Below are 24,709 nucleotides of genomic sequence, written 5' to 3'. Positions count from 1 at the left end.
GAGCTTGCTCAGAAATATCGAGCCCCCCCTTCCAGGGCACGATCAATTCTTTTTCTATAGAAGAAGCCTCCCACATGCACTCTGCAGAGCATCATTGTACTCCCTAAAAGTCCTCGCCTGTGTTGAAGTATCTCTGTCATTGCCAAGCAGGCCTCTCAATGGATCAGCCCCCACACTAACCTTGCAACATTTCAAAGGGAGACCAAAGGGAGGCTGTGAGCGAACATAGACGTGCGTGGGCATTCATGTAACCAAGAGGGAGGTTGAGAGGGCCAAGGCAACCAATGGCTGCTTGGTATATTCAAGTTCTCTGCCACTCTTTACCTGACATTGAATTACCAGAACACTTCTTTTTTTTTCGCTTTGATTTTATTTTTAACTAGTTTTGTTGTTTTTTGTTGTTTTTTTTTTAATGTGTGTTTTCTATCCACATGACATCTCTCCAAAATATCTGCCAGTGATAGACAAAGATGTTGTTAAAGAAGTGTTAGCTAAGTGTTAAAATCACAGCTGGAGAGTGCAGTGATATTTCACAGTATTTTGTGAAGCAGCAGCTGGCAAACATGCAGTGACTGGGAGGACCAGTGTTTTTATTCACGTTCAACACAAGGGATTCAGACTCATTGATGAGTTTTTGGCAGTTGTCATCACATTATGTGGTTACAGAGGGTCCAGTAAGGTTAAGAGCACTGTTTGAAACATTTTAAAATGATGGCTCAAAGTTAGATAAATATGCATTTAGCATTTAGGTGCATCGCAGCCCCCTAGTGTGGTAAACAAGCGACAACCTACAGGGCTCAGACATGAAGCCAATGTGGAAGTGCAGTTCACACTGCAGCTTCTAGGGCTCCAAAAGCCAGTCAAACCCCATAGCCCTCCATGTAAAATGGCTACATTTGCAGAAGAAATACACTGAATTGATACATTCTGTGTTAGTGTCAACTGTGCAGGGGTTGATTTGTTTTATAACTCACTTATTTTAATTATATTATGACATAAATTTTGGCATGATTACGCCCATAATTATGTATAATTACGTGCGTGATCGATAGGAGTGACAGGTGTGTGCCGTATCGCAGTGCGAGCTTCCTTTTTTATTTTCCTGTTAACTTTATTTCTACATTGTTGTGCCTCTCATGTTTCTGTCATCATCATCAACAACAACAAAAAAAGCTGAACTCATTTTCTGTCCCTCTTCCACAGTAAACTAGTCCATTGGTTTGAGTGGATTGGATAGAGCCAGAATATTCTCCCTCATTGGTTGTTTTTGGTAATCACTTCTGTGGCTGAGCCCAAACTACTCTTCTGGTTAGCAGGTGTGTTTTCTCTGGTTTATTTTTCAAAAATATTTCAAGTACCCTGCTGTCACGCACGGATACTGCCTATGTGTTAGACCAGGAGTGAGCCACTTCCTTTCTACCGATCAGCTCAGCCTGCTGGCTCATAGTCGCTCTGGTGTTAATTTGTTCCAGCTGGTGGTTGTGTTGCTGCTGGCCAACCTAGTTGGCCACCACCACTGCTGCTGCTGGTGCTGCTGCTGGTGCTGCTGCCTGAGATTCTCTTTCTTTTCCTCAGTAGAAGGAGGTTAAAATCACTATTTTCCTGTAATTTTTCCATCATCCATTAATGTCAGCATTTTCTCAGTAAATATGATGCTGCACCAAGAAAGACATTTTGTGGAGATATTAGTCGTATGATTACAGGAAATAAGATTAATAATGGTTCTGTTCAGAGTGTGCAGATGATCAAATTGCTGCTCTCACCTGGTGGACAGACAGCCGTATTCGCGTTTGATTGTGAACTGACAAAAGCGGAGGAAAACAGAGTTTTCAGCAATCTGCGCGTCAGTTTGTGCGACCTTTTTTGTGTAGTACGGCTGCCAGAGTAGGCTGTAGTCTAGTAATGGAAGCATTCCGGGTAGTGTTTGCATTTCTGTTGGTGTAAGCACTTTTTACCTTGTCTTGCTGTCAGTCATTTTATTCTCTCATATTTATTCTCCCGCTACATTTTTGATCAACTTAATTGCTTTTTGTTGGTCATTATTCAGTTTTAAAGCAGCATGTTTGTTTGATGTAGAGATCAAATGATGTTGTCTGTGCTGCTGACTGTGAGGCTGCTCACATGTGGTTTCAGGCAAAGTAGTGATATTTGCAGCCATCAGCTGTCTGCTCTTGGATAGCTAAAGAGAATTTCTTATGAGGATAAAGCTAAATATTGTGATTCAACACATCATGTGGATGTAGCATCGAACTGCCTATACGTACCCAGTTTTCTCTACCTGAAACACAGGGTAGGGTAAATGTCGAAGGTGAGACTAAGATTTTAAAAACTTTAAAGGACCAGCATATTGGACTTAGTGACATCTAGAGGTAAATATACAAATTGCATGACTTAAAATACTACTTTAGTTCTATATGTGCATGAGAAAACTCAACCAAATCTGAAGCCAATGATAACGTGACAAAAAAGTGCAGTTAATGTTATAATGTCCTCCTGAAATAAGCAAGTATGCAGCTTTTGTTTGGTCTATAACTCAATAACTTATCATTCCAAAGTATCTTAAGGCCTAAACCTAGAATAATTCAGAGACAAAGAAATAGGTGCCTCTCAGTAAAAAAATACAATTGTTACAACCTTGCAAATGAAGCTGCACAGCTGCTGGCGGTTACCAATGTTTGATTTTACCAGATTCACAGCTTGGCAGAAATACATTTATAAGAATAAAAGGGTCTAAGGATGTGCAAATAAAGTGTCCCTGTGAAGCTTAAATTGCTAAAATACCGCTAACAAATATTGGAAATAAAAACGCAGTATCTATAATTTAATTCAGTCCAAATTGCCTCGCTTTAAAGAAACATAAATTGGAATTCAGCACTCTGAAGCTTCTCTCCAGTCGTGTTTTTAGAGATTGTATTAGGATGAACAGCTGCTGTTCTCGTCACTTTGAGGTTCAGAAATGAAAATCATTGCGGAGGCCATTTTTTCTCAGGGTTACATTTAGGATTTTCAATTACACAGCAACCTTTAACGGTCTTTCTGTCAGCAGCAGCATGGCACCCTCATACGAAACAATAATACAAATAGGAAAATATGAGTTTAATAATCACTGACTCTGGCAAAGGAAGAAAATTAGGCCATCAATCTCTGCTGTGTACTGGTTTACTCTAGTACGCCATTATCCCCTTAGATTGCTATGGTGACAGAGCCAAATTACAACCTCCACAGCAAGGGTAGACAATAAATAGTTCCTGTCTGCAGCTTGGCCCGACCGTTGTATGTCATGATACCGAGTTGTACGCAACACTGGGAAACCAAGGACAGATAATCAGTTACATAGTGGAAAATCAGTGCAGTTAAGGCTTTAGTGTCACATAATAGTAGATTATCCTGAGGTTTTAAAATACCGTGGAAACTTCATGTGGATCCAAACTCCCACAGTGAGTCGAGTGTTCAGGGATGTTACTGAGATGCATTAATCAGTACTTGACTGTAGCTATACAGTGTTCCTTTAAGTATGTACAGTAAATACACCAGGTGTACGTGACATGCAACATTTTGACTTCATAAGTTTTAGTTAAGCCAGTATCATGGCTTCCAGATCCAGGGCCTCAATTGTGCAGTAATAAATAATAATTTTATCTTTGCTCTGTGATGTTAATCTGGAGTTTAAGCAATGAGTGAGTAGCTTTGTTCTGAATTCAGTGAGCTGGCCAATTTATCCTGGACCCCAGCTGATGTTTACTCAGGCTGAGCCAGCAGCTGCTCGCATGGCCTGCGTCAGTGCAGTCATCTGACAAGCTGAGCACACTGCCTCTGACATGCATCTGTCACAGCAGAAAAAAAGCAACAACAACAAAAAAGAATGAAAGAAAAACATCTTAACCCAGTGTGTGTGTTTTTTCTCTCTTTCTGCACTTTGTCCAGCATCTGCCTGGCTGCCCAGCATCGCCACAATGAGTGAGAGTCGAAGGGAAGCACTGGCAGCCGCGGCGCCCGCACCCACCACCGCCTCCTCCTCCACGGCCGGCTCCAACACCACCAACATGGCTGGCTCGGGCACAGAACAAAAGGATGAAGCCTTTTCCAAGCTGAAGGACAAGTTCATGAATGAGCTGAACAAAATCCCACGTGAGTGACGTCCTACAGTCAGTCTGATCTGTACAGAGGGACAATTCATCACAACCTAAAATAAATGATGTTTATGTGTTTTTATTGTAGTTTACTCTTAGTCATGCCCACCTTTTCTTGTTTATCTCTGGAACCTTCTATCCAAGTGAGGAGTAACATTTTCCTGCACAAACAGGCTTTGTTGCCATAGGCCTAACAAAAACAGCAAACACAGAAGCTCATGGCACCACAGTCATTCAGTTTCAGCAGCTCAGTTTGTAGATGGTCTCCACCAGCCTTGCCCTCTAAAAAGCTTGAATGCAGCTGCAGGTTTTAACATGTCTCCTGCTTTTCTGTAGCTGTGTATTCCCAACCTAAGACCCCTTTGCCCTTGTCATTGGTTTCAGTAAGAAAAACTGTGCCTCCTGTTATAAACCAAAGTCAAATATTGTACATGCAATCTTTTAGTTAGAAATCTGCAACAAAATATGAAAGAAAACATTATTGTTGCTAAAATACAGACAAATGTCTTCCAAATAAAAACATGCATAAACAAAACCGTATTTGAAAGTAATCCATCATTCAAAGCATTTGTTCAACCCTGGTGTAAACATGACTCAAAAATGATTCCACAGAACATTTGTCGCTGATGTCATCCGTGCTCTTTGACAAAGGTTCTCAGTGAATCAAGGGCCCTAATTATTTACTTCATTCATCTATTGTTGCCTCTGAGTCAAAGTAGTAACAGCAAGTCTTTCATGCACTGACTGGCTCAATGGAATTGTCTTAAAGGTAGGGTAGGGTAGGGTAGGAGATATTGAAAACTCAGTGAGAGTCAGCGAGATTTTGAAAGTAAACACACCCCTTTCTCTCGGAGCTCACCCCGAAGCCACACCTACCAACCAGTCTTTGACTTTGGCCATCATGCACGTCCCTCTCTGGTGTGCACAGAGCAGGAAGAGAGTGACAACCAGCCAACTAAATGTACAGGGGCACCTCGTAGGATTGGCTGATGTTTTTAGCGTTTTATAGCTTCCACAGATGATTCATATTCGTTTTAAAGCGAAACTGCCGAACTAATCGGTTGCTATCGGATTGTAAAGAGAAGTTATACTAATTTAACAAAAAGTGCATCAGAATGAAATCTCCTACCCTACCTTTAATAGATCATCTTATGAAAGGAGTAATCACTTTTGAGGTGGAGAATAAACATCTGGCAACAATAGTTTGAGTGTTTGACGTGATAAATCACTGAATTATGCATTGCAGCTTTTTATTATTTGCTGTCAGATGTTATGTTTCTCTCTCTCTCTCTGTCTCCTGCCCTTCTATCACCCAAACCTTCCACATCCATGTGTTTTATGCCTGGAGTTTTCTTTGCAGCATTAAGTATGTGAGAACATGGTTGTCATTGTGTCATTTGGGATAAAGTGCTGCCTGGAGATCCGAGGCTTTTTGCATTCAGATGAAATCTAAATATAGATATATCCACAGGCTCATGGGGAAGGAATATTCACAACAGGAAATGGCTCCAATGGAAGAGAAGCCCCATTTCTATACCAAATAACATAACTAGTCATATCCCCGAACAATTCCAGAGACATAATAGTGTATGAAATCATTCATGAAAAATTCTCCTTTCTACAGGGCTGCATCTATTTGTGCCGGTTTATTTACCAAAACAAAAGCCTCCATTTATGTGTATATAAATGGAAAAATGGTGCTGAATGAATAAAGAAACAACAGTGTTCAGGTTTGGTTAACATTAGATGTCTGTCACACACAAAGTGTTGCAGATCCCACCAAATCCTTCACTTTTTGGCAGTCAAGCTTATTTTTCTTTGGTGTCACTTCTGGAAAAGAACTAAATTAAAGTCTCTTCTATATACCTAAGGCAAGAAAAATTCTCTGATATCTGTCCATTATTATACAGGGTCTATTTTCTCTCACCTCATCCCCTCAATCAAAAGCAGTGATTTTGTTCCCCCAGTGCTGACAACGTGATGATGAATGCCCAACGAGTTGTTTACTCCGTGGAATATCGATACTGTCTGGAGAGAGTCTGGTAGCTCCAGCACATCTTCTTTTGCTCTTGTGTTGATGTAGATTCTCAGTCATCCAGGTCATTTTCATTCAAATAGGTTGAAGCATCATCTGGATATGTAGAGTTTCTTGAAGATGTTTCATCGCTCCTCCAAGCAGCTTCATAAATTCTAACTGTTTGGTGGGGGAAGCTCACAAACAATAGCTCTAAAAGTCTTCTTTTGGGTTTATAATCCAGTTTTTAAGTCCAGCAGGCTGTAAGGGTGGTTGCATTGAGCTGTCACAGTGGGGTCTGACTCGCTGCTGAGTTTCTGTCAGACATCTTATCTCTTTGCCTGAGCTCCATCTGTTGGCTCTGGCATGCAAAAAAGTCAGAGTTAGAAGTTACTGTGTAAACTGTAAAACTCTTGTTAACAGTGTCACCTGTGGACTTTAAAGGAACTGGAGTTAGCATTCTTTTGCTAATGCATGTGCTAAGGAAACATGGTAAATAGAATAAATAACAACACACTCATTGTATGCTTAAAAATAAAAAAAATGCATGTACAGTGACTCCTTCCGCTACAAAAAGAAACCCCCTTATCGATTTCCAAATGATCAGACCTTCCTCGTTAACCTAAACATGAGGGCCGACACTAGGGTTGGGTGGTATCCAAATTTTGACACCGTCAAACGGTCTCCACATTTTACCCCGGTGTACGTGAATACCGTGCCGTGCGCCGTGCACCCTGCCTGAAACATGACAAGCGATCTTTTTCAGTTAATATAGTTTTTATTGAGGCCATTTAAAAATGCATATAGCGAACAGACTTTTTTTAAATTTCATGCTGGCAGCACACCGTGGTATTAAACTGGTATGAGCCCGTCCCGATGTATTTCTGTTTTTGTAATTTTATCATGTTAAGAGCGCAGCATTGTGCAGTATGTTAGAAGTTACGCATGTTAAAAAAAAACACTTGTCCGGTAAACTGAAAACCTGCCGGTCACGTTTTCCGCTGCCAAGTTTTTCTAATGGAAACAATAAAAATTCTAAATGTTGGCTCAGACAGCACCAAACTGTTGGCTCGTGCCTACACCGGTCAGAAACTAAACACCATCTCAGCTCTTGCTCGTCCTCTGAAGCGCAGCAGTGTTCTTCTAAGGGACCCGGTCACAGGTGCGACTACAGCTCCCTCTCTCTCTCTCTCTCTCTCTCTCTCCACCGCGCTGTCACGTCATGTTCATAAACTTTATCAATGGTCTCCAAAAGTAAAATATATTATACTACTGAAGTGAAACTGAAGATTCAACCACACAAGGCATCAAATAAAATATGTTTAATATTTGATCCTTATCTTTTATAAAAGTACATTGCATTTTTTTTATTGACAGTATTAAAAATGACACCGTCGCTACCTGTGTACGCCGCCGGTATACCTTAATACCTTAATACTGCCCAACCCTAGCCGACACACCAACACACACTGAGGTCTAATGTTATGCACCAAACCATACTGTGGATTTTTCATTCAACAGAGCGTTTATTGGATTTCCTTAGTAAGTTTTCAAAACACCCCCGGCTTTACTTCCCGATAACAATTAACCTCTGAACATAGAGGCTGGTTAATCCATGACTGCTGGCTCTAGCAGTCTATTACTCCAAATAACACACACACACGATGGATATTTAAGGAAAATATTTATTTTATTCTGTCAGAGGCTTTGTGGTTTTAGGCAGAGCTCCACATATTTTTCAAAAGATAAATCTTAGATATATATTTTAGTTCTCAGATTTAGATTCCTTTTTGTTAATCCAGACATCTGATTGGCTGTCCTCCCACATGGGATGACCCCAGTGTGATGATGCAGCTGTATCTTTGCCCCATAAAAATGCATACATAGGAAAGCTTTTTCCTGTGCACTTTGCTGCTGACTCATGGGAACCTACTGGAGTAAAACTCCTCTGGGAAAGACTGGCAATGTCTTTCATTTTTGGTGCTGACTGACAAGAGTCTCTGATGGCTGCAGCTAAAAGATGCTGAAGTAACCTCAAGGAAAGTCAAATGCAAAAGGATGAGTCAGACTTTTAACGTGTCTCAACTTATTTAACTGTGCAGCTGCTCACAGTCAACACAGAGTTTATTAAAGGGTATGACTGTGGTGGATCCGAGGAGCTGTTTGCCCCTATCTTTGACAAACCTCATCTGCCTTCACTTAACAAAAGTTACCCCATCATGAGACACCACCGGGGAGAGGCCAAGCTGAAGTCACGTTACCTTCATTTTACCTGGCTTGGCTACCCAGAATAATTAGAGATTGTGTCATTATTTAAAGAAATGACCAATGGTTCAAAGAACCCAAAGGGTGGTTCTTGCATCTTAACACTTCATCCAGAAGTCGAAGAGCAAATCTTTCTAATCTCTTCTTCTCCATCTTGGTAAAAGAAGTGTCAGTCCGACGGAGTGAATCAGGTGAAAAAGTCAGTCGTTAGATGATGGTGACCTGGAGTTGGCGTGCTCCTCTTTCTAAATCTTGTCGATTGTCTCCTGTAGCTGTCTTGGAGATCTCTTTTGTCACCCCCTTTATAGAGTGACCCTAGTCACTCTATAAATGGGGTTCATCAGTTCATCCACCAGCAGCACTCAGAAAACAGAGGCCACTACCTTGGCCACAGGCTACGTATTCTCTAACAAGTCCTGTTGCCTTGCTTCAATCAAAAGGACCTAGATGACTGATTCTTCATCAACAGTCCACCCGTTTTTTATCTTTCTTGGTGGAAAATGTATACATCCAAATAGATAAGATATACAGATATACTTGATTGATCCCTGAAGTTAAATTGTTGTTAAAGGAGTCACTAGTAATTTTTACTTGAATCTAGCTAAAAACAAAATATATTAAGACTCAAACAGAAGTGAAGTTAGATTGAGGCTTTGTTTGTATTGCTTTTGCTCTCTGTGTCCAACTCCTATCATACAAATGCACTCTGTCAATGGGTCTGATCGGAATCTGAATTCCTGAACTGAACTGATTAGAAAAACTAGTAGCTGTTTTTGAAAGAATTCTTATCATCCTCATCATCATCATCATCTCACAGCTACCACACAGTAAGTTGGATGATGCTCCCTGCTGCAGTCATATTGTTTGCTTAAACAAGCCACAGCGGGGGAAGGGCACGGACAGAGTGTTGCACTCGTAGGCATAACAAGATATAATGTCAAGGTTAATTGACCAACAGGGTCCTGTCACTTCGGATTAGAGTGGGCTGGCAGTGGATATAACCCAGATGCAATATAACACATCCTACGCTTCCAACAGACCATCCAGTTCCCTGTGATATAAAGTGATGTGTGTTCACCAGAGAGGAAGAACTCCTTTTAATCACAGAATTGAGTCAGAACAGAGATGTCTTGTAGTGTAAAATCAGTCAATTTTCACCTGCCTCAGAAATAATAACCGCTCATGTTTTTTGACAGGATGACTGGTCGTGTGGCTGATGCAATTCGGCCATTTGTTTAAAGGCTGCCAACAGTCTACAAAAGGACTTTTGAGGTCATTTTATTTTCCTTATGCCAACACTTCAGGCATTACTTGGTTAGGTTTAGATCAAGATTGCGTTATGTTTATTAAACACATTTATGTGGCAGAATTGTCTCATCTCTGTCATTTTCATCTACCACGATGACAAATCCTGCCCTGAACAGTACGAAAGAGGCCGACAGACTAACACACAGTGGCCATTTCAGTGGCCTGGAAAATGTTTCTTCTGTTGTCCTGGTGAGGGGCGTTCTGGTTGTTGGACTTACTACAGAAACCAACCACTGTTGCAGCTTTGTGATGATGGACTACATACATTATATATCACTCACAGTGTCTAAAGCACTTTGACGGTGCCTCATTGTTTAGCGCTCCACTTTGCCGCCGTGCTGAAAAGTGATTTCAGTCTTGAGGAACAGCAAACACGGATTTCATCATGTGCGACCCCAGCCATTAGAGAAACTCCATTTTCAATGCCGTGTTGCAGGGCGGAACAGGAGATAAGTGTTGGGAGTTCGAGAGCAGTGAGCGCACACATGCTGCCAACACGCCCTCTCTCACTCTCTGTCTCTCTCTCTTTTACGTTCCCACTCTATTTCTCTCTCGAGAAAAGACACTCATACAATGTAGTTAATTAGGGAATGCTTTTATTGCTTTCTGGTACTCAGGTCCCTTTAATTAAGGAACACAGAAGTGCCTTTCAATGAAAGACGCGTGCTTGATGAATAAGATAAGACATTGATTTCGACTGTAACTGTCTAAATGGCATTCCATCAGGCGCCCAAATTTCAGCATGACTGTGGAGTGACATAAGCATTCGGGGTTATGAAAGAGATTTCAAAGGATTTTTATGCAGATTTCTGTTAATCAGGGCTTCTATTTGGTTGGAATGAAAAAAAATCACCATTCCACAGTTTCTTTACAGAGGTGATTGCTTATCGCTGCAGTTTGCCAGCTTGAAATACGAACCTGTCTCATCTCTGATACTTCCATTAGAAGGCTGTCTCCTTACCTTAGCTTGTGTTTGAATTTCAGGAAGAAGTAGCTGTTCTATTTGGAATATGCCACAGTGGTCTCAGACGTATGAGGCGAATACTCCGGGGTTAAAGGTCCCCACTGTTACATTTGGTTTTCCAAAAGAACTGAAAGAAAAACATGCAGAGCATATTTTAGATGGTAACAAACAGCTTTTAAATAAATCATTAATTTCAGTTCAATAGATGAATAAGAGGCTGTTAATATGAACTTAATTATTAAATAAATACACCAACGTTTACCCTAATTAATGTCTCCTAACTGATGCTGCCAAAACAGATGGGGTGGTACACAGAGCCATCTGGGAGGTCCACTTCCTTGAAAATGAGCTTTTAAAGGCTTTCTTGGAAGGTGAATCTGATGCCCTTTATCATCACATCATCAAACCAACTGATGCACAGGCTGACACTTCAAACTGATCAAAGAGTTATCAGCAATAAAAGCTGACTGTAGCTTTATCCCACATCACCTGTGCATGTGTCAAAAGTTGCATTTGAACACACCACAAGGCTGTAACCTAAGCAACTAGCATGCATTTACCGAAAGCCAATCAGAATGAGCTCTCTCACCGATGGACGTAGTAGCTGCTTAATCAAAGGCACCAACACACGTGTTACTAGCGCCAGTGCAAAAACTGGGTCCATCATTGCACAGTAGCTGACCGCTGGCTTGGTGAATCATGGTCCTCAGAGGAAACGCTAAAACAAGCTGCAGTCTGGGGAGCTTGGTTAAACAGCAAGCAGGACAAAGTAGGTTCAGATGATGGATAGATGGATGGATAGATGATTCTGGATGAAAAAAAATATATATTATTGATTTTATATATAGTATAAAATTTATAATGAAGTCTGGTCAGCTGCGTGATTGAGAAAGAGAAAGTGAGAGTCTCTTCTTCTGTGTGTAAGGTCTAAGCCCATCAAACACTACCTGGCCCACACTGCATTCTGTGTATGAAGGACGTGCTGCTGGTTTTAGGTGGCTCATTTTAAACAAGGCCTATCCAGTGTCACCTCCATTACCCACAGCGCTTCGAGGCGAGGCCAAAGCTGTAGATCCTAAAGTTATTTTAGAGCATCACTCACTGTTTTTCCTTGGAGGAGAGTGCTTATTGATTTTGTCAACGGAGAATCGATCTCTCTCTCTCTCTCTCTGTCTCTCTCTGTCTCTCTCTCCTCAGCAAAGGAACCACAGTTGAATTCTGGTGGGCAAAAGCACAGAGTGAAACTACCGTAGTAAACTGTAATATACTGTTCTGTTGTGATGGGTCTTTCTGGAGTTTTTCCAGATAAAGTCTTCAAAGGTTCCGGTCAGGTTTTGGTGGGATTTGTTCCCTCTGACACACACAGGAGGAGGACTTTAAGTGTGTGTTTCCAGCCCAGCATTGCTTTTACTGAGGTGACTAAGCCGAGATTCTGCTCCTGAACTGAAATTCGTCTGTTGTTCCTCTCCATTAAAATGAGGGGTGGGCTGCCAGGTGTTTGGTGTCGGCTGAGCAGAACCAAGGAGCAACGATGACAGTGACTGTTTCTCTGTCTCGTTATTTTCTCACCCATCTGGACTTTATGCTACCTCTCTGGTACTTTAAACAACCTACCTCCCTCTCTCTCTCTCTCTTTCCAGGGTTGTGAGTGTGGTGTACAGTACACCGTGTGTGTCAACACCAGGAAGCACTGCCTGGTTGCTGACTGTACAGTGGAGATAGGTGTCACTGTGTTTGCAGCTGGCTGTCACTGTGCTGTTGTGTGTCTGACAGTGTGCAGGTGACAGAGTTGACTGCTGCTTGTCCGATTTCTCTGGTCAGCTCCACACAGCAGGCTGACAGCATACGGCACAGGGGAAAACAACTCATACTGTATGCCAGTCAAACTTCAAAATTCAGTTCGTTTTAATCATAACTCTCATGACAAATTTTATGAATTTTTCACGGTGATCTAGTTTAAAGTTTATATGATGGCATTAAATTAATTAGTTTCTTCTGCTGTTTCTTAATCAAACTCAGTTTGTATTTAATGACTAATTAGTGACAGAAACTAAAAATACTCACACTCACTCTGACATAAATGTCAACGAATTCATTCACTTAGTAAACAAATATTATACTCATCATTCCTGCTCATTATAAGTGATGTTGTATCATCCTTCGGTGTAGTATTAAGATTTCTTGAACTTTCTTTAACATTTAAAGAGAAATAAACTCAAGGACTGACTTAGAAAAACAGACAACAGCAATCTTTTAGCTATTTCTTTGTTTTTTAAAACATAATATAAATCTGTGATTTCACTATTTATCAACACTTGTTCAGTTTTAAATTTGTTCTAGCTGTAGTTTATACTTTTGCATAGAAATAAATACAAAACTTTAATGAGCATGTGCTATTTAGTGACATCTACTGGTGAAGTTGCACAGTGCAGTTCACAGAGGCCAAAATATACAACGCCGGCTGCAGTTCCTGTAAATGGCCACTAGGACCTGCCTCCAGAAATGAGTCAGTCCCCATAGACCTCCATATTTAAGTGTCCAAATTTACTGAAAAAAACAGTTTTGGTCTTGTAAACTAAAACCACGAATTTGTATGTACAAATAAAAAATGATTATAACTGATGAGAAAGCTGGGAGTGTGTGAACAGTGTGAGGCTCCACATCCTGTGAACCCGTTTGGTTTTACAGCATCATTGGATTGTCATGGTCATGCCTCTGTTAATGCTTCTCAAGCACACACCCTGCAAAATTACCACTGCTCTCACTGCCTGCAAGTTCTGTGTTGCCGGTGATTGCCGTGAAAGCGTCAGCCATCTGAGAATCTTTTGTCTAAATGGCAAGTGGAAAATGCCAACATCTGTTACTTCCACTAAATTGGCTGAAGCTGTTCAGACGGGTCTTGTCCTCCCAAGTCAGGGCCTCTATCATTAAGAGTCTGCCACTTCTTGATGGCCCGGGCTCTGGCTTAGGTGCTGATCCGGTGTGCCAGCTTTGCAAGCACACACTTTTCCCTGCTTTTTCCTCACTTGTCACGTAGTATAATGACTACTTTCTGGAACTTTGCTTTGCACTTTAAAAAATGTGCTCTGTGCAGTGCAGTTTCTTTTTGTTTTAGTTTTTATTTCTCCCACACCGACCTTTATCCTGTTCACTCTTCCCACAGTGCCATCATGGGCCATTGTCTCCATCGCCTTCGTGGCCATCATCCTGGTGTTAGCGTGCTGCTTCTGCATCTGCAAAAAATGGATATTCAAGAAGAAAAACAAAAAGAAGGGCAAAGACAAGGGCAAAAACGCCATCAACATGAAGGACGTCATGGACGGGGCCAAAACCGAGGTAAAGACTTTCCATCGAATTAAAATAATTTGTTTAAACTGTTGCAAGATTAAATGTCTTACAAATATTAATATATATCATGTAATGTTTTGACTTAAGCTTTTAATTCTGATTGTATTTTTTCATCCTCTATGCAATGGCTGCTTCTGCAGTGTATGTATTGTGTATTTATTGCAGCCACAGAGATCCATCTAGTATTATATTTACTACAGTATTCCTCGTTTTAATTAAAGAAAACATTCAGCGTAATTACAGCAGAGTTACCAGAAGTCATTTAGCTGACTTCAAATATAAAAGAGAAGCTCTGTTTCCTCTCCTGCTGTTCCTTTTTTTTGTCATATGAGGACGTGCTCACTTGTTGAAGAGTGTGAGTAGCGTTTGTAATGAAGTGGTATCCACCCAGAGAAATGACATCACCAAACGATAAACAAAACGAGAAGGGGATTTGATTAAACTTTCAGCAGTACAGCAGGGAAAGCCGTGACACGGCTGACACTTGAAATGGAGTCAGCGCACTAATTGCAGCGGCAGAGCATCATTATGCCGCCGTCCTCGGTGGAATCATGTACAAAAGTGTGTCTAATTTGCTGCCTCTGCTATCAGAGGAGGATCTGGATCCACAGACTTGTTTGTCTGGATCCTTGTTTGACTTGTAACATAAATGTAAAAGGTGCTACTATTCTCTAAATAGCATTATCAGGCAGCAAGGTCATCCCAGCTGCTGGAGGACAGAACATCACTCGGCTTGTTAGGAGACAAGAATTTTCCTTAATTCCCAATTTCAGCCATGTTTTATTTTCAAATTAATTAATCAAAATAAAAGACGCCACCATAATAACTAATCTCTGCGATCAGTGAATCTGCCTCATCTTCCGAGGCAGCCGGTCATTTCTCCTGGTGTGCCCAGACTCTGGCGTGTTAACTCCTGTGTGTGGTTGTTTTAATTTGTGTTTCTTCCTTCTATGTCCTCCTTATCTGTGTTGTGTCTGATGACTGTTCGGGATGGTCACTGGCGGTAGGTTCCCAATTGCTGTTGGATCTTCTTAAGCCTGCTGCTCTGACGTTTTTTTTTTTTATAGCCTCTTGACAACAACTACTACTCCCATAGAACCAAATATATGTAACTATGCATACAGTACATGTATATCTACTGTATATATGTGTGTACAACCTGCATATGCACATATATATGTATGAAAGAAACACTGGTGCGCATTGATGAGGTTGAACCACACTGATTTTTGTGCCAGGCTAAAGTCTCCTGCCTTTTGAATCCTGAATTTACATTTCAAACAGGCGGTGGCGAGTAAACGTAGAATGATTGAGAGGCCCTACAAGTAAATGTTCTTTTGAAGCTGGTGATGAAAAGGAAACTTTGGACGGACAGTAGCATTCACGGTCAGCCCAGGTGGAACAGATCGCACCTTGTTGGATTGTGAATGTATTTAAAACAAATCAGGGGGACGTGATTTCCTCAATCATTTTACCCGCTCTGATTCTCTCCCGTCCTCTCTGTCAAATGTTTAATTGGACTCGCTCTCAAAAGGCGGCGACCGAGCGGCGAACTTTTTAAACCCAATCAGTGTTGTTCAGCCTTTTGCTTTCACAAACTTGACAAACTAATAGGAGCAGGCCCCCCCTCCGATGTACATTACGCCCCCTATTTACCAACACCTACCCACCCACCGCTGGCATGATGCTTCTAGCTACCATTGGTGTAGAGGGGGGGTTACACTTAAAGCCTTAGGGTTATGATGACAATGTGACTGTATGTCTGAGGGTGTAAACCACATGTGGGAATGGGGAATCACACGAGAGCACCGTTTTGTACGACAGAGAATGCTCTGCATGCCTAACGAAACCAGACATCTTGGAAGGCAACTGTTGACGCTGAATGAATGACCTTGAGATCTAGTCTTTGCCTCTTCAATCGCATGTTGTTCTTATAACAAACTCCTTCACCACCCCCACCTCTCCTCCCCCTCCCTCCCCCACCTTCACCTCAGTGCCAGGCTATAGCGAAAGGGCAACTTCTCACTCTCTGCCTCTTCAGACACTTCCCAGTTGACATGTGTTTTTGCCAGAGACTTGATCTGCCTGAAATAACATCAAGGGAATTGTCTTACTGTAATCTTTTCTGGATGCATCTTTCTCTCGCTCCCTCTCTTTCCTCCTCTCTGTCTTTCTCTAATGCCTGCCCATTGCTCTCATATCTGGCGCCATCGTTTGATCTTTCCTCCCTTTAGACAGAAACACCCAGAGATTGATAGAAAAGCACCATCATGGGACCAGACCCGGGGCTTTAGTGCATCACAGAGCATGTCCTGGTGTTAACTGCTATGGTGTTTTAGTGCTTGCTTCCCCTCCCATTCCCCACCCTTTTTACACCATAAAACAAGTGGGAGCTTTTACAGGAGTAGGTCCGCTGGCAGGACCTGGGCGGGGAACGGCTGGCTGGGTGCTAGCACCAGCGACAAACAGGCGACACTGACTCTTGGTGGGTGTCTCCTTCAGGCCTTGAAGGATGAGGAGGATGCGGAGACAGGGCTGACTGAAATGGAGAAAGAGGCCGAGCCCAAGGAGGACCAGAAACTGGGCAAATTACAATACTCCCTGGATTACAATTTCACAGAGAATACGGTAAGGATCAGTTTTCCAAATCCCTCTCAGTGTGTTTCGTTGTTGCTAAAGATCCTCCCTTCGTAAGTATGGTCACACCCAACGTCTTTTGCATCTCTCCAGAGATTAAACAGGACCCAAAACCAGGTTCTGCACAACATTCTTTCTTTGTTGCACTGCTGTAAACACAGTTTGGTCATTGAAGCTTTAGATCAATCTCACAGGGGATATATCATGCTGGTTGAGTTTGTGCCTTTGCCACCGAGCCTTGTAAAAGATACAGTGCACTATGGGGATTAAGTTTGTCTGTATTTGTTTCTCTCTTTCTACTTGATTGAATACAGCCCCTGCAGATATCCATCTGCTTTATTTTTTACAGCGATTTGAGTTTTAAAAAGCAGAATGAGGAAGCACATCAACTTCCCAGCACCAGATGTTGTGTGACAGATAATAGACGCGGTGCATGAACACACTGTCCCTGGCTAGCTCCACATTATAAACAGAACTGACAGCCCAGATTAGACTGTAACACTCCTGTTATAGGTAACAGACAGTAGAGAAATACTCTCTTGCACCCATTCACTGGTCAATAATCAATAATTTTATCAATTTACACATTCAGTAATGGTGCTAATAAAATTAAAAAAGTGCAGACGCCATTAGTGTTCAGTGAAGCAGACCATTATTTTTTTTTTTGGAGAAGTCATTTCATAAAATTATATGGACATTACATTTCACAGAGTTGATCTGTCATGTCGTGGGAGGCAGTGACAGGTCTCTATGAGGTTCCTGATTACACAGGTAATAAGCTCCACCACGGAGCTAAAGTGTAATGAATGGATGACAGTTTTCAGGTTTGGTGGCAGCGACCTCAGAGAAGCCGGGCTCGGCTCGCCACCTCACAAGTTAAAGAAACAGGCAGAGTTAAAAAGTCGGGCAGGCAGCCGTTCACCTGACCCACTTTCAGCTCAGTGACAGGCTGTCCACCCACGCAGTGGCCTTCAGGAAATGTTTGTGTTTAATTCTCAGGTGTGATGAACTGGCACAGGTGTTAAATACTTAAGGGTTAAATTCTCTGTTTGAGATTTAGATTACCACAAATAAGGGGGCTGCTGTTTAGGCAGATATGTAGTTTTCAAAGATGAAGATGGTCAGCACTCAGATGTTTTGTTGGGGTGTTTTTATTGAAGCGCAGTGGCACAGAGAGAAGAGCCAATATCCCCAGAAATCAATTCCAGGACAAAGCTGGATTACAGCATATTAGAAATGAACCAGTTAGTGTGCTGCCTGACCTGACATGGAGGCAAAGTGTTTGCTACTTAGAAAGAGTATACAAAAGCAAAAATCCTTGGCTGTCAAACACTCTTTGAGTGTTTGACAGCCAAGACCAAAGACCATTACAATTTTACTTCATCTGTTTTTAGAAATAAAAACAGACCCCTCTCCCCCCTCTACCACAAGCTTCTCTGCCATCTTCTCGGCTACCATGATGGGCAACAAAAGTCAAAATCATTTAAACTGTTTTTTATCTGGTGGGATCACTTACAGTTCTGACCTCACAAAAGTTTTGCAATTGAAAACGTGAGACTCAACTTGACAATTAGGGAAAAAATTGACTTCATAAGCTGAGAATTCAGTGCTGATGAAGAAAGAACAAACTAAATGCCCAGTGCCATAGCTACTGACTGATTATTTAAGCCATGCTCACTGGATTTTGTAGTGGTAATGCCAGATTTGTATGATCATCACTCTCCTATGGAGAGCGGGGTTAATCACCATGGTAGCAGCTGAAGAAAATTGCCCAAACCATGATCTAAAAAGAGAAAAAGCAAAAGACAAAGGAATAAAATGAAGGAGAGAAAAAGTTAAAGTTGCCAGCCACGTCATGCAAATGATCCTATCCCACATGTAAAACAGGCAATCAACCCATGTGTGTATCACTGAACTATAATCTTCTTAGACATGAGTTATTCACTCTAATTTGACTCAGATGTTAGAAAATGTGCTTCTCCTTTAAGATCCTGCTGGAAGCACTGCTAAGTAATTAATTGTCTGTCTTTCAAATGAGAGCTATGATAGCCTAAAACTCTTTCAGTCAGTACCTCTTCCACCCTGCCAAGAAAAAAAGGGAAACACCGGTGTGTCTGTGTACAAAGACTGAAGGTGAGGAGATCAGGCCGAATGAGAGAAGACTTTGCAGATTAATGTCAGGTCCTCATGGCAAAAAGTCTCTGCTTAGTTTCTGTCTGTTAACCACCGCAAATGGCTGCTGCCTCTGGTGCTGATGACACTGGGTTTATACACTAATGAGACGAAAGGTTTTGTAAAAGATCCAAATCATTCAGGGAGCAGCGACGCGGCCACATCAGGCAAATACACAGCAAATGAACCACAAAGAGCCCTCTCAGCACAGCAGGGAGAGAATTATAATGTCATTCCTGCTTTCAGCATCATTACCATATTCATTGCTCCTTTTGCAGGTCAAGAGCAGCCCTATTGCATTGTGTCCAGTCAGAATATGTGAATTTCAAACTCATTATTAAAGGGGGTATGAATTTCAAAACATTCACATTATTTCTTTATTTCTGATGGTCACTTCATTTCCAGCAAAGCCACTGCCAGGGAGACTGGCTGTTAGCTAGGAAGGCCGGTTCTTATTGGTTTTCTTTTGGAAGTGTGTGTGTTTGTGGAGTTGCAGCGTGGTGCACTGGGACAAAGCCCACCAAAATAAGGTGCCAAAGGCTGAATCACCATCCTGGTCAGTGTGCTGCTCACCGGACTGAAGAGTAACTCACAAACAAATATGTGAGGGTGAAAGAGAAAAACCCACACAGATGTGCAAACACAGCCGCTGTTAGTTTTGGTTTTTACTCTCAAAGGTGTGCTGCTTAGTCTGATGTTCACTGAAATCACACACCTGCTGCTACTCAAATGTTTTCTTTATCCCCATATGTTTACACTGTTTTGGGGTTTTAGTCCAAAGGGAAATGGCGTCAGTCACATACCAAAGAACTAAAATGATATAGGCCCAGTCGATGGCCTCTGTTTTCTGTGTGCTGTCGGTGGACGACCTGGATCTTTGAAATTAACACCAGGATAGCACTCAAACCCACAAGTCCACCACGGTCCCACACCTTTCCTGTTCACCTGATTTGTGCCCTCAGACTACCACGTCTTCATTTTGTGATAGTGATGCTGTTGTGGACCACGTCAAAGATGCTGCAAAGGGAACAAACAGTTTAACTGATGTTATTTGTCACAATAGTCAGAAGTTGCAGTTTTGTACACTTATATCACAGGGTAAGCAGTGCACAAGAAAAGTGGGAGCAGCTGCAGAATTACCAGAAAACACCAAATTACTCACTTATTGTAATGGGTTTTTTTAAAGTATCATTCTGTTCATTTTAACCAATTTTAAGAAAATTATAAGCTCAGTGGACTCAATTTAAAAACAGTTTACGGCAGTTTATACATGATTTTATTAGTAAGAGGCTTTAGGAAACCCTCTCTTCAGTTGTGAGCACGCTTAGTGTCATAGAGAATCATAAAAAATAATATAAAAAAGACACTATTAGCTAACTGCATATCAACATTTCTATTCACGTCCTGCTCTAATCTCTCCTCAAGCATCAGCGCCTTACCCAGTAAAGATGGTGTGACATGCTGTGTCTCCCTCTGACTGTGCTGATGGATGGCTGGAAATCAGGAGGACAGCATGCACGGATAAATTGCTGCACTTAAAATCCAAGTGCTGCCTCGCAGCACTGCAGAGCATGACGTGGTTCCATTTAGGTTAAGGTAGATGACAGCCAGAATAATTGTTCGTCTTGAGGTATGTAACTATTTCACAGTGAGCTCTCCTGAAAGGGTACATGCAGCAGGTGTACAGCAGAAAATAATATTTATGTCAAAGTGATGCTTTTTCAAGTCACGACAGAATCCGATTCACAGTGCTTCGTGTTTTCAGTGGTGTCATGAAAATGTTGTGCATAACCTGGAGCGCAGTTGCTTAATCAACGATGTCCCTTACTTTCCATCATGTGTTTGTGTGTGCTTATTGTTGTCATGTTTGTGAAACCACGTGTGTGTTTGTGTGCTGTGAATCATCTCATGATGACCTGCTGCAATCTCACCACCATCCTATGAAAATAAGCCAAAACACTTACTGAAACCAGCACTGCTGCCGGTGTGGTCATACCAGCTGTCAGTGGTGCAGATGCAACATGGAAGGTCCGGGATGCCTTAGGCTTTCCATATACGCACTTACAGGGATGAGGCTTTCCATGTGTAAATGTTGATGGTCAGGGATGCCTTTCAAGTGAGTGCAAGGAAATGCTGAGACCGACTGAGACCCACACTGCCAAAACCAAGTGATCTAACAAAAAGGCAAATTTGGCAACAGCCTGACATGCACCTCACACATTTTACAAAGTACAAAGCACGTTTTTGTGTGTGTTTTGTTGTTGCCATCTACGTTTCCAAAGGATGGTTAAAAATCCAGGACCAGACAGCCTACGAGTGAAGCTGTTCATCCTCATCATCAGATGAAGCCAAAGAGTGTTGGCATGTTTGTAGCAGGGCATTTATCACTACTTCAGCCAAACATCCATTGTCACCAACAATTGGAAGTGGTGTATCCAAAAACACCAAGACAAAGTTCAAACAAACAAAGGGAGCAGTTGGAAAATCAACATGTTGTTGTAGTTAACAAAAAAGGCGGCACAGCTTATCAAACCTGAGATATTGGAACCTATTAAATGTGTTTTTTTTGTCATGTTGATGGTTATGTTTTGTGCTGATTGCCACCTGGAGGTCATTGTCTCCCACATGTTTAGTCTCCACCGCTTCACTGCTAACTCCACACAGTAAACTGATGCAGCTCCTGACAGCTGTAGGGCTGTATGGTGCCCTGGTCAGCCTCCAGATTGCTGCTTGATGGCTGCCTGATAGGAAGATGATTGACTGACTAGCTGGACCTCTTGAGAGGTCTTTGAGTAGAGGCTCTGACTGGCAGGTCAATCAGCCTCCCTGGCCCCCCATTGTGGTTATCAATTATCAGCCTTATGTGAAGAAAAACAGTCCTCTCGTTCCTAGTCTGACACGTCCTGACCTTTACAAACTCTCTTGCAGCTGCTGACATAACCCTCTGATATAAGAGCCATATCTCAGGAAAAATGTGACTGAATGATCTTTAGGCCACCATTATGAAGGAGTAATTGCTGGCAATAGAAGATAAGTGTGGAAAAAATCCAATGTTTCTTCGGGTCTGATTAGGAGGTCTCAAGTTCTCTGCAAGGATGTTGGTGGGATGAGAGTAGGAGTTATGATAATTGGATTCACAGACACACTTTCACTGTTCTACTCCTCCTCATCTTCTCAGCTCATAGTGGGGATCATTCAGGCAGCCGAGCTGCCTGCTATGGACATGGGCGGCACATCCGACCCATACGTGAAGGTCTACCTGCTGCCTGACAAGAAGAAGAAGTTTGAAACCAAGGTCCACAGGAAGACCCTCAACCCCGTCTTCAACGAGCAGTTCACCTTCAAGGTGCGTTGAAAGTTAAACTTCAAAGGCAGTACAAGCCGCAGATCTTTTGCTTGCACTGGCAATCTGATTTGCATGCAGCCTTGAATGCTGGGAAGGTGTGGAGACAGTAACCAGCTGGCAAATTAACAAGCGCCTGACAGAATATCTGTCTCACACACACACGGTTACACTCACATACTGGGGCTCATTGTGATTGGGATTAACACAGGCAGATGCACCGCTACACCCTGGCCTTTCCTCAGCCATAACGGATGTGTGGCTGTTGCTCAGTAGTGGAAAAAAGTTTTGTTATTCAGCCGAGAGTGTAGAGCGCAGGTGTTTGGTGTAGTTTAAGCATAATGTGATGTGATATCCACTGCAACACACAATTTATGTGTGTGTGTGTGTGTTTTTTTATATAATGTTTAATTTAAAATCTGTGATGCATCATTTAAAACAAACCTGGAAGGTACATTGCTTGATTTATTAAGTTTATGTCTTAACATTGAGTCCCCATAGAAACACACGCACAGACATGTACAGCCTGATTCCTCACACTTAGCTTCATCTATAAGCTCCTTCTGTCTATACAGTCTGCACTCCGAACTGTGACTTACAGGTGAAAAACTGCAAAGATTAGCCACTGTTAGCATGCTAATTATCATAGCATGCACATCTTTAAACATCTGCCAGTGTGTTGCTGTGAATTTCAATCACAATCTAATAAAACACTTTGTTCTTCAGGTCCCCTATATAGAGCTGGGCGGGAAGACACTGGTGATGACGGTGTACGATTTCGACCGTTTTTCTAAGCATGATGCCATTGGCGACATCAAGGTGCCCATGAACAAGGTGGACTTCAGCCACATAACAGAGGAGTGGAGGGATCTGCAGAGTGCTGAGAAGGAGGAGGTATGATTTATGACACCATCACTCCTTACAACATGGAAAATGAATAGGTCTGAAATCTCTTTGTGATACGTGTCTCATGTCCAACACAGATGTGTACATGCAGTAGCTGCTGATTCAATAATAACAAGTGATGCATTAAGTGATACCGTAATCATTACTGTGTTCAGCAACACATTTGTGCTTAAACCACAAATGTGTTGCTGCGGCTGGTATAATCCATCTCTCCTGGAAATGTCACTTAATCATATGTCCACACTTCCCCTCCTTCAATTAATGGAAGTGCAACTTTCCAGGCAGCAGTTCAGGAGATTCAATTTTCATGGTAAATGTCATGGCATATAGCACATGTTGCCAGCCTTATTTTTAGCATTATGCCGGGTTGATTTAAAGGTTAATTATAACAGTGTAGAATGGTCGTGGTGTTGTTGGAGTTGAAGGGCATCACTAGACTTCCTGAATGTTTGGTTGCACAGCTGCACCTGACAGTTTAACACCAGGGTTTAGACACTGGAGCAAACCTTGGCAGTGCTCAGCAGAGAGAAGATCCACACTTTGGGAATTTCACGTATTCATCAAGTCTAAAATCTATAAAGAATATAACAAAACTACATTCTTAGAAACAGTGTTCCTAGTGAGTGTTTAGGCATAGTTCTAAAATTTCAGTAGACCAACAGAGAACTGGTTTGGTCCTCTTCTGTGTGACCAGTTTCTGCATCAAGTCATTCCAAACTCAGCTGTTTACTGAGACAACAGCATCACAACTTACATAAACGTTCCAGACAAACACTAAATTATGTCCAAAGTCATAAAATAGTAACAAAAAGAAAGGGGTAGTATATGTATAACATGAAACCAAAAATTTAAAAAATCAGATCAAATATTAACCCAGAACTTACACTACCGTTCAAAAGTTTGGGGTCACTTGGAAATGTCTTGATTTATTGTATTTTTTTTTAAACTTTTTCTATAATGAAGATATCATTAAAGTAATCAGACATACAGTCTAGACATTGTTAATGTGGTAAATGACTATTCTAGTTAGAAAAGGCTGATTTTTGATGGAATATATACAAAGGTATCCAGAGGCACTTTTCCAGCAACCATCACTCCTGTGTGCTAATGGTACATTGTGTTAGCTAATCATGTTAAAAGGCTAATTGGTGATTACAAAAATCCTGTGAAATGATGTTAGCACAGCTGAACTGTTATGCTGATCAGAGAAGCTACAGAACTGGCCTGGTGACCCAAAACTTCGGTAGTGTATATATTACTTAAATAGTGGTCTTGGTCTGTAGACAGTGTGTCAGTAATAACAGCCTTATTCATGTAGCACATTTTACCACACAGGGCCAAGAAGTGACTCACTTAACAGAGTAAAAAAAACAATTCATTACAACCAATCAATCAGATTTCATGTTGGTCATCAAGTTGGTGATGATTGATTAGCTGACAATGTGGGAAACAGCATGTGTGGGCAATCACAGCCACAGAAGAAAACAAAACAAAGAAAAACGTTGACTGACTTAATAAACCATAAAATGATTTAGTGTATGTTCTAAAAGCAACTTTGTGTAATTGATTTAAAGCAGATTGACTGCTGAATGTTTATGGCCACTAGACCACATCAAAAAAAT

At 41.6% G+C, this 24,709-nt stretch overlaps 1 protein-coding gene across 12 annotated transcripts in view; it reads left to right on the top strand.

Annotated features, from left to right (window-relative positions):
• The window catches only part of syt1a (synaptotagmin Ia), a 133,398-nt gene that overhangs the window by 96,388 nt on the left and 12,301 nt on the right, over positions 1-24,709 (top strand). For 9 of the 12 annotated variants that reach the window (XM_028400021.1, XM_028400019.1, XM_028400020.1 and 6 more), the window contains 5 exons: positions 3,925-4,128; positions 13,845-14,017; positions 16,532-16,657; positions 22,017-22,184; positions 22,908-23,075. In XM_028400021.1, the coding sequence (XP_028255822.1) occupies positions 3,954-4,128; positions 13,845-14,017; positions 16,532-16,657; positions 22,017-22,184; positions 22,908-23,075 (810 nt within the window). In that variant the 5' untranslated portion in view covers positions 3,925-3,953. Of the gene's footprint in view, positions 1-1,203; positions 1,317-3,924; positions 4,129-13,844; positions 14,018-16,531; positions 16,658-22,016; positions 22,185-22,907; positions 23,076-24,709 lie in introns of all 12 variants that reach the window. The other 3 variants (XM_028400026.1, XM_028400027.1, XM_028400018.1) reach the window with 2 other exon arrangements.

The sequence above is a fragment of the Parambassis ranga genome, chromosome 2, assembly GCF_900634625.1.
Source record: "Parambassis ranga chromosome 2, fParRan2.1, whole genome shotgun sequence".
Lineage (NCBI taxonomy): Eukaryota > Metazoa > Chordata > Actinopteri > Ambassidae > Parambassis > Parambassis ranga.
This window is presented reverse-complemented; position numbering and strand designations above follow the sequence as displayed.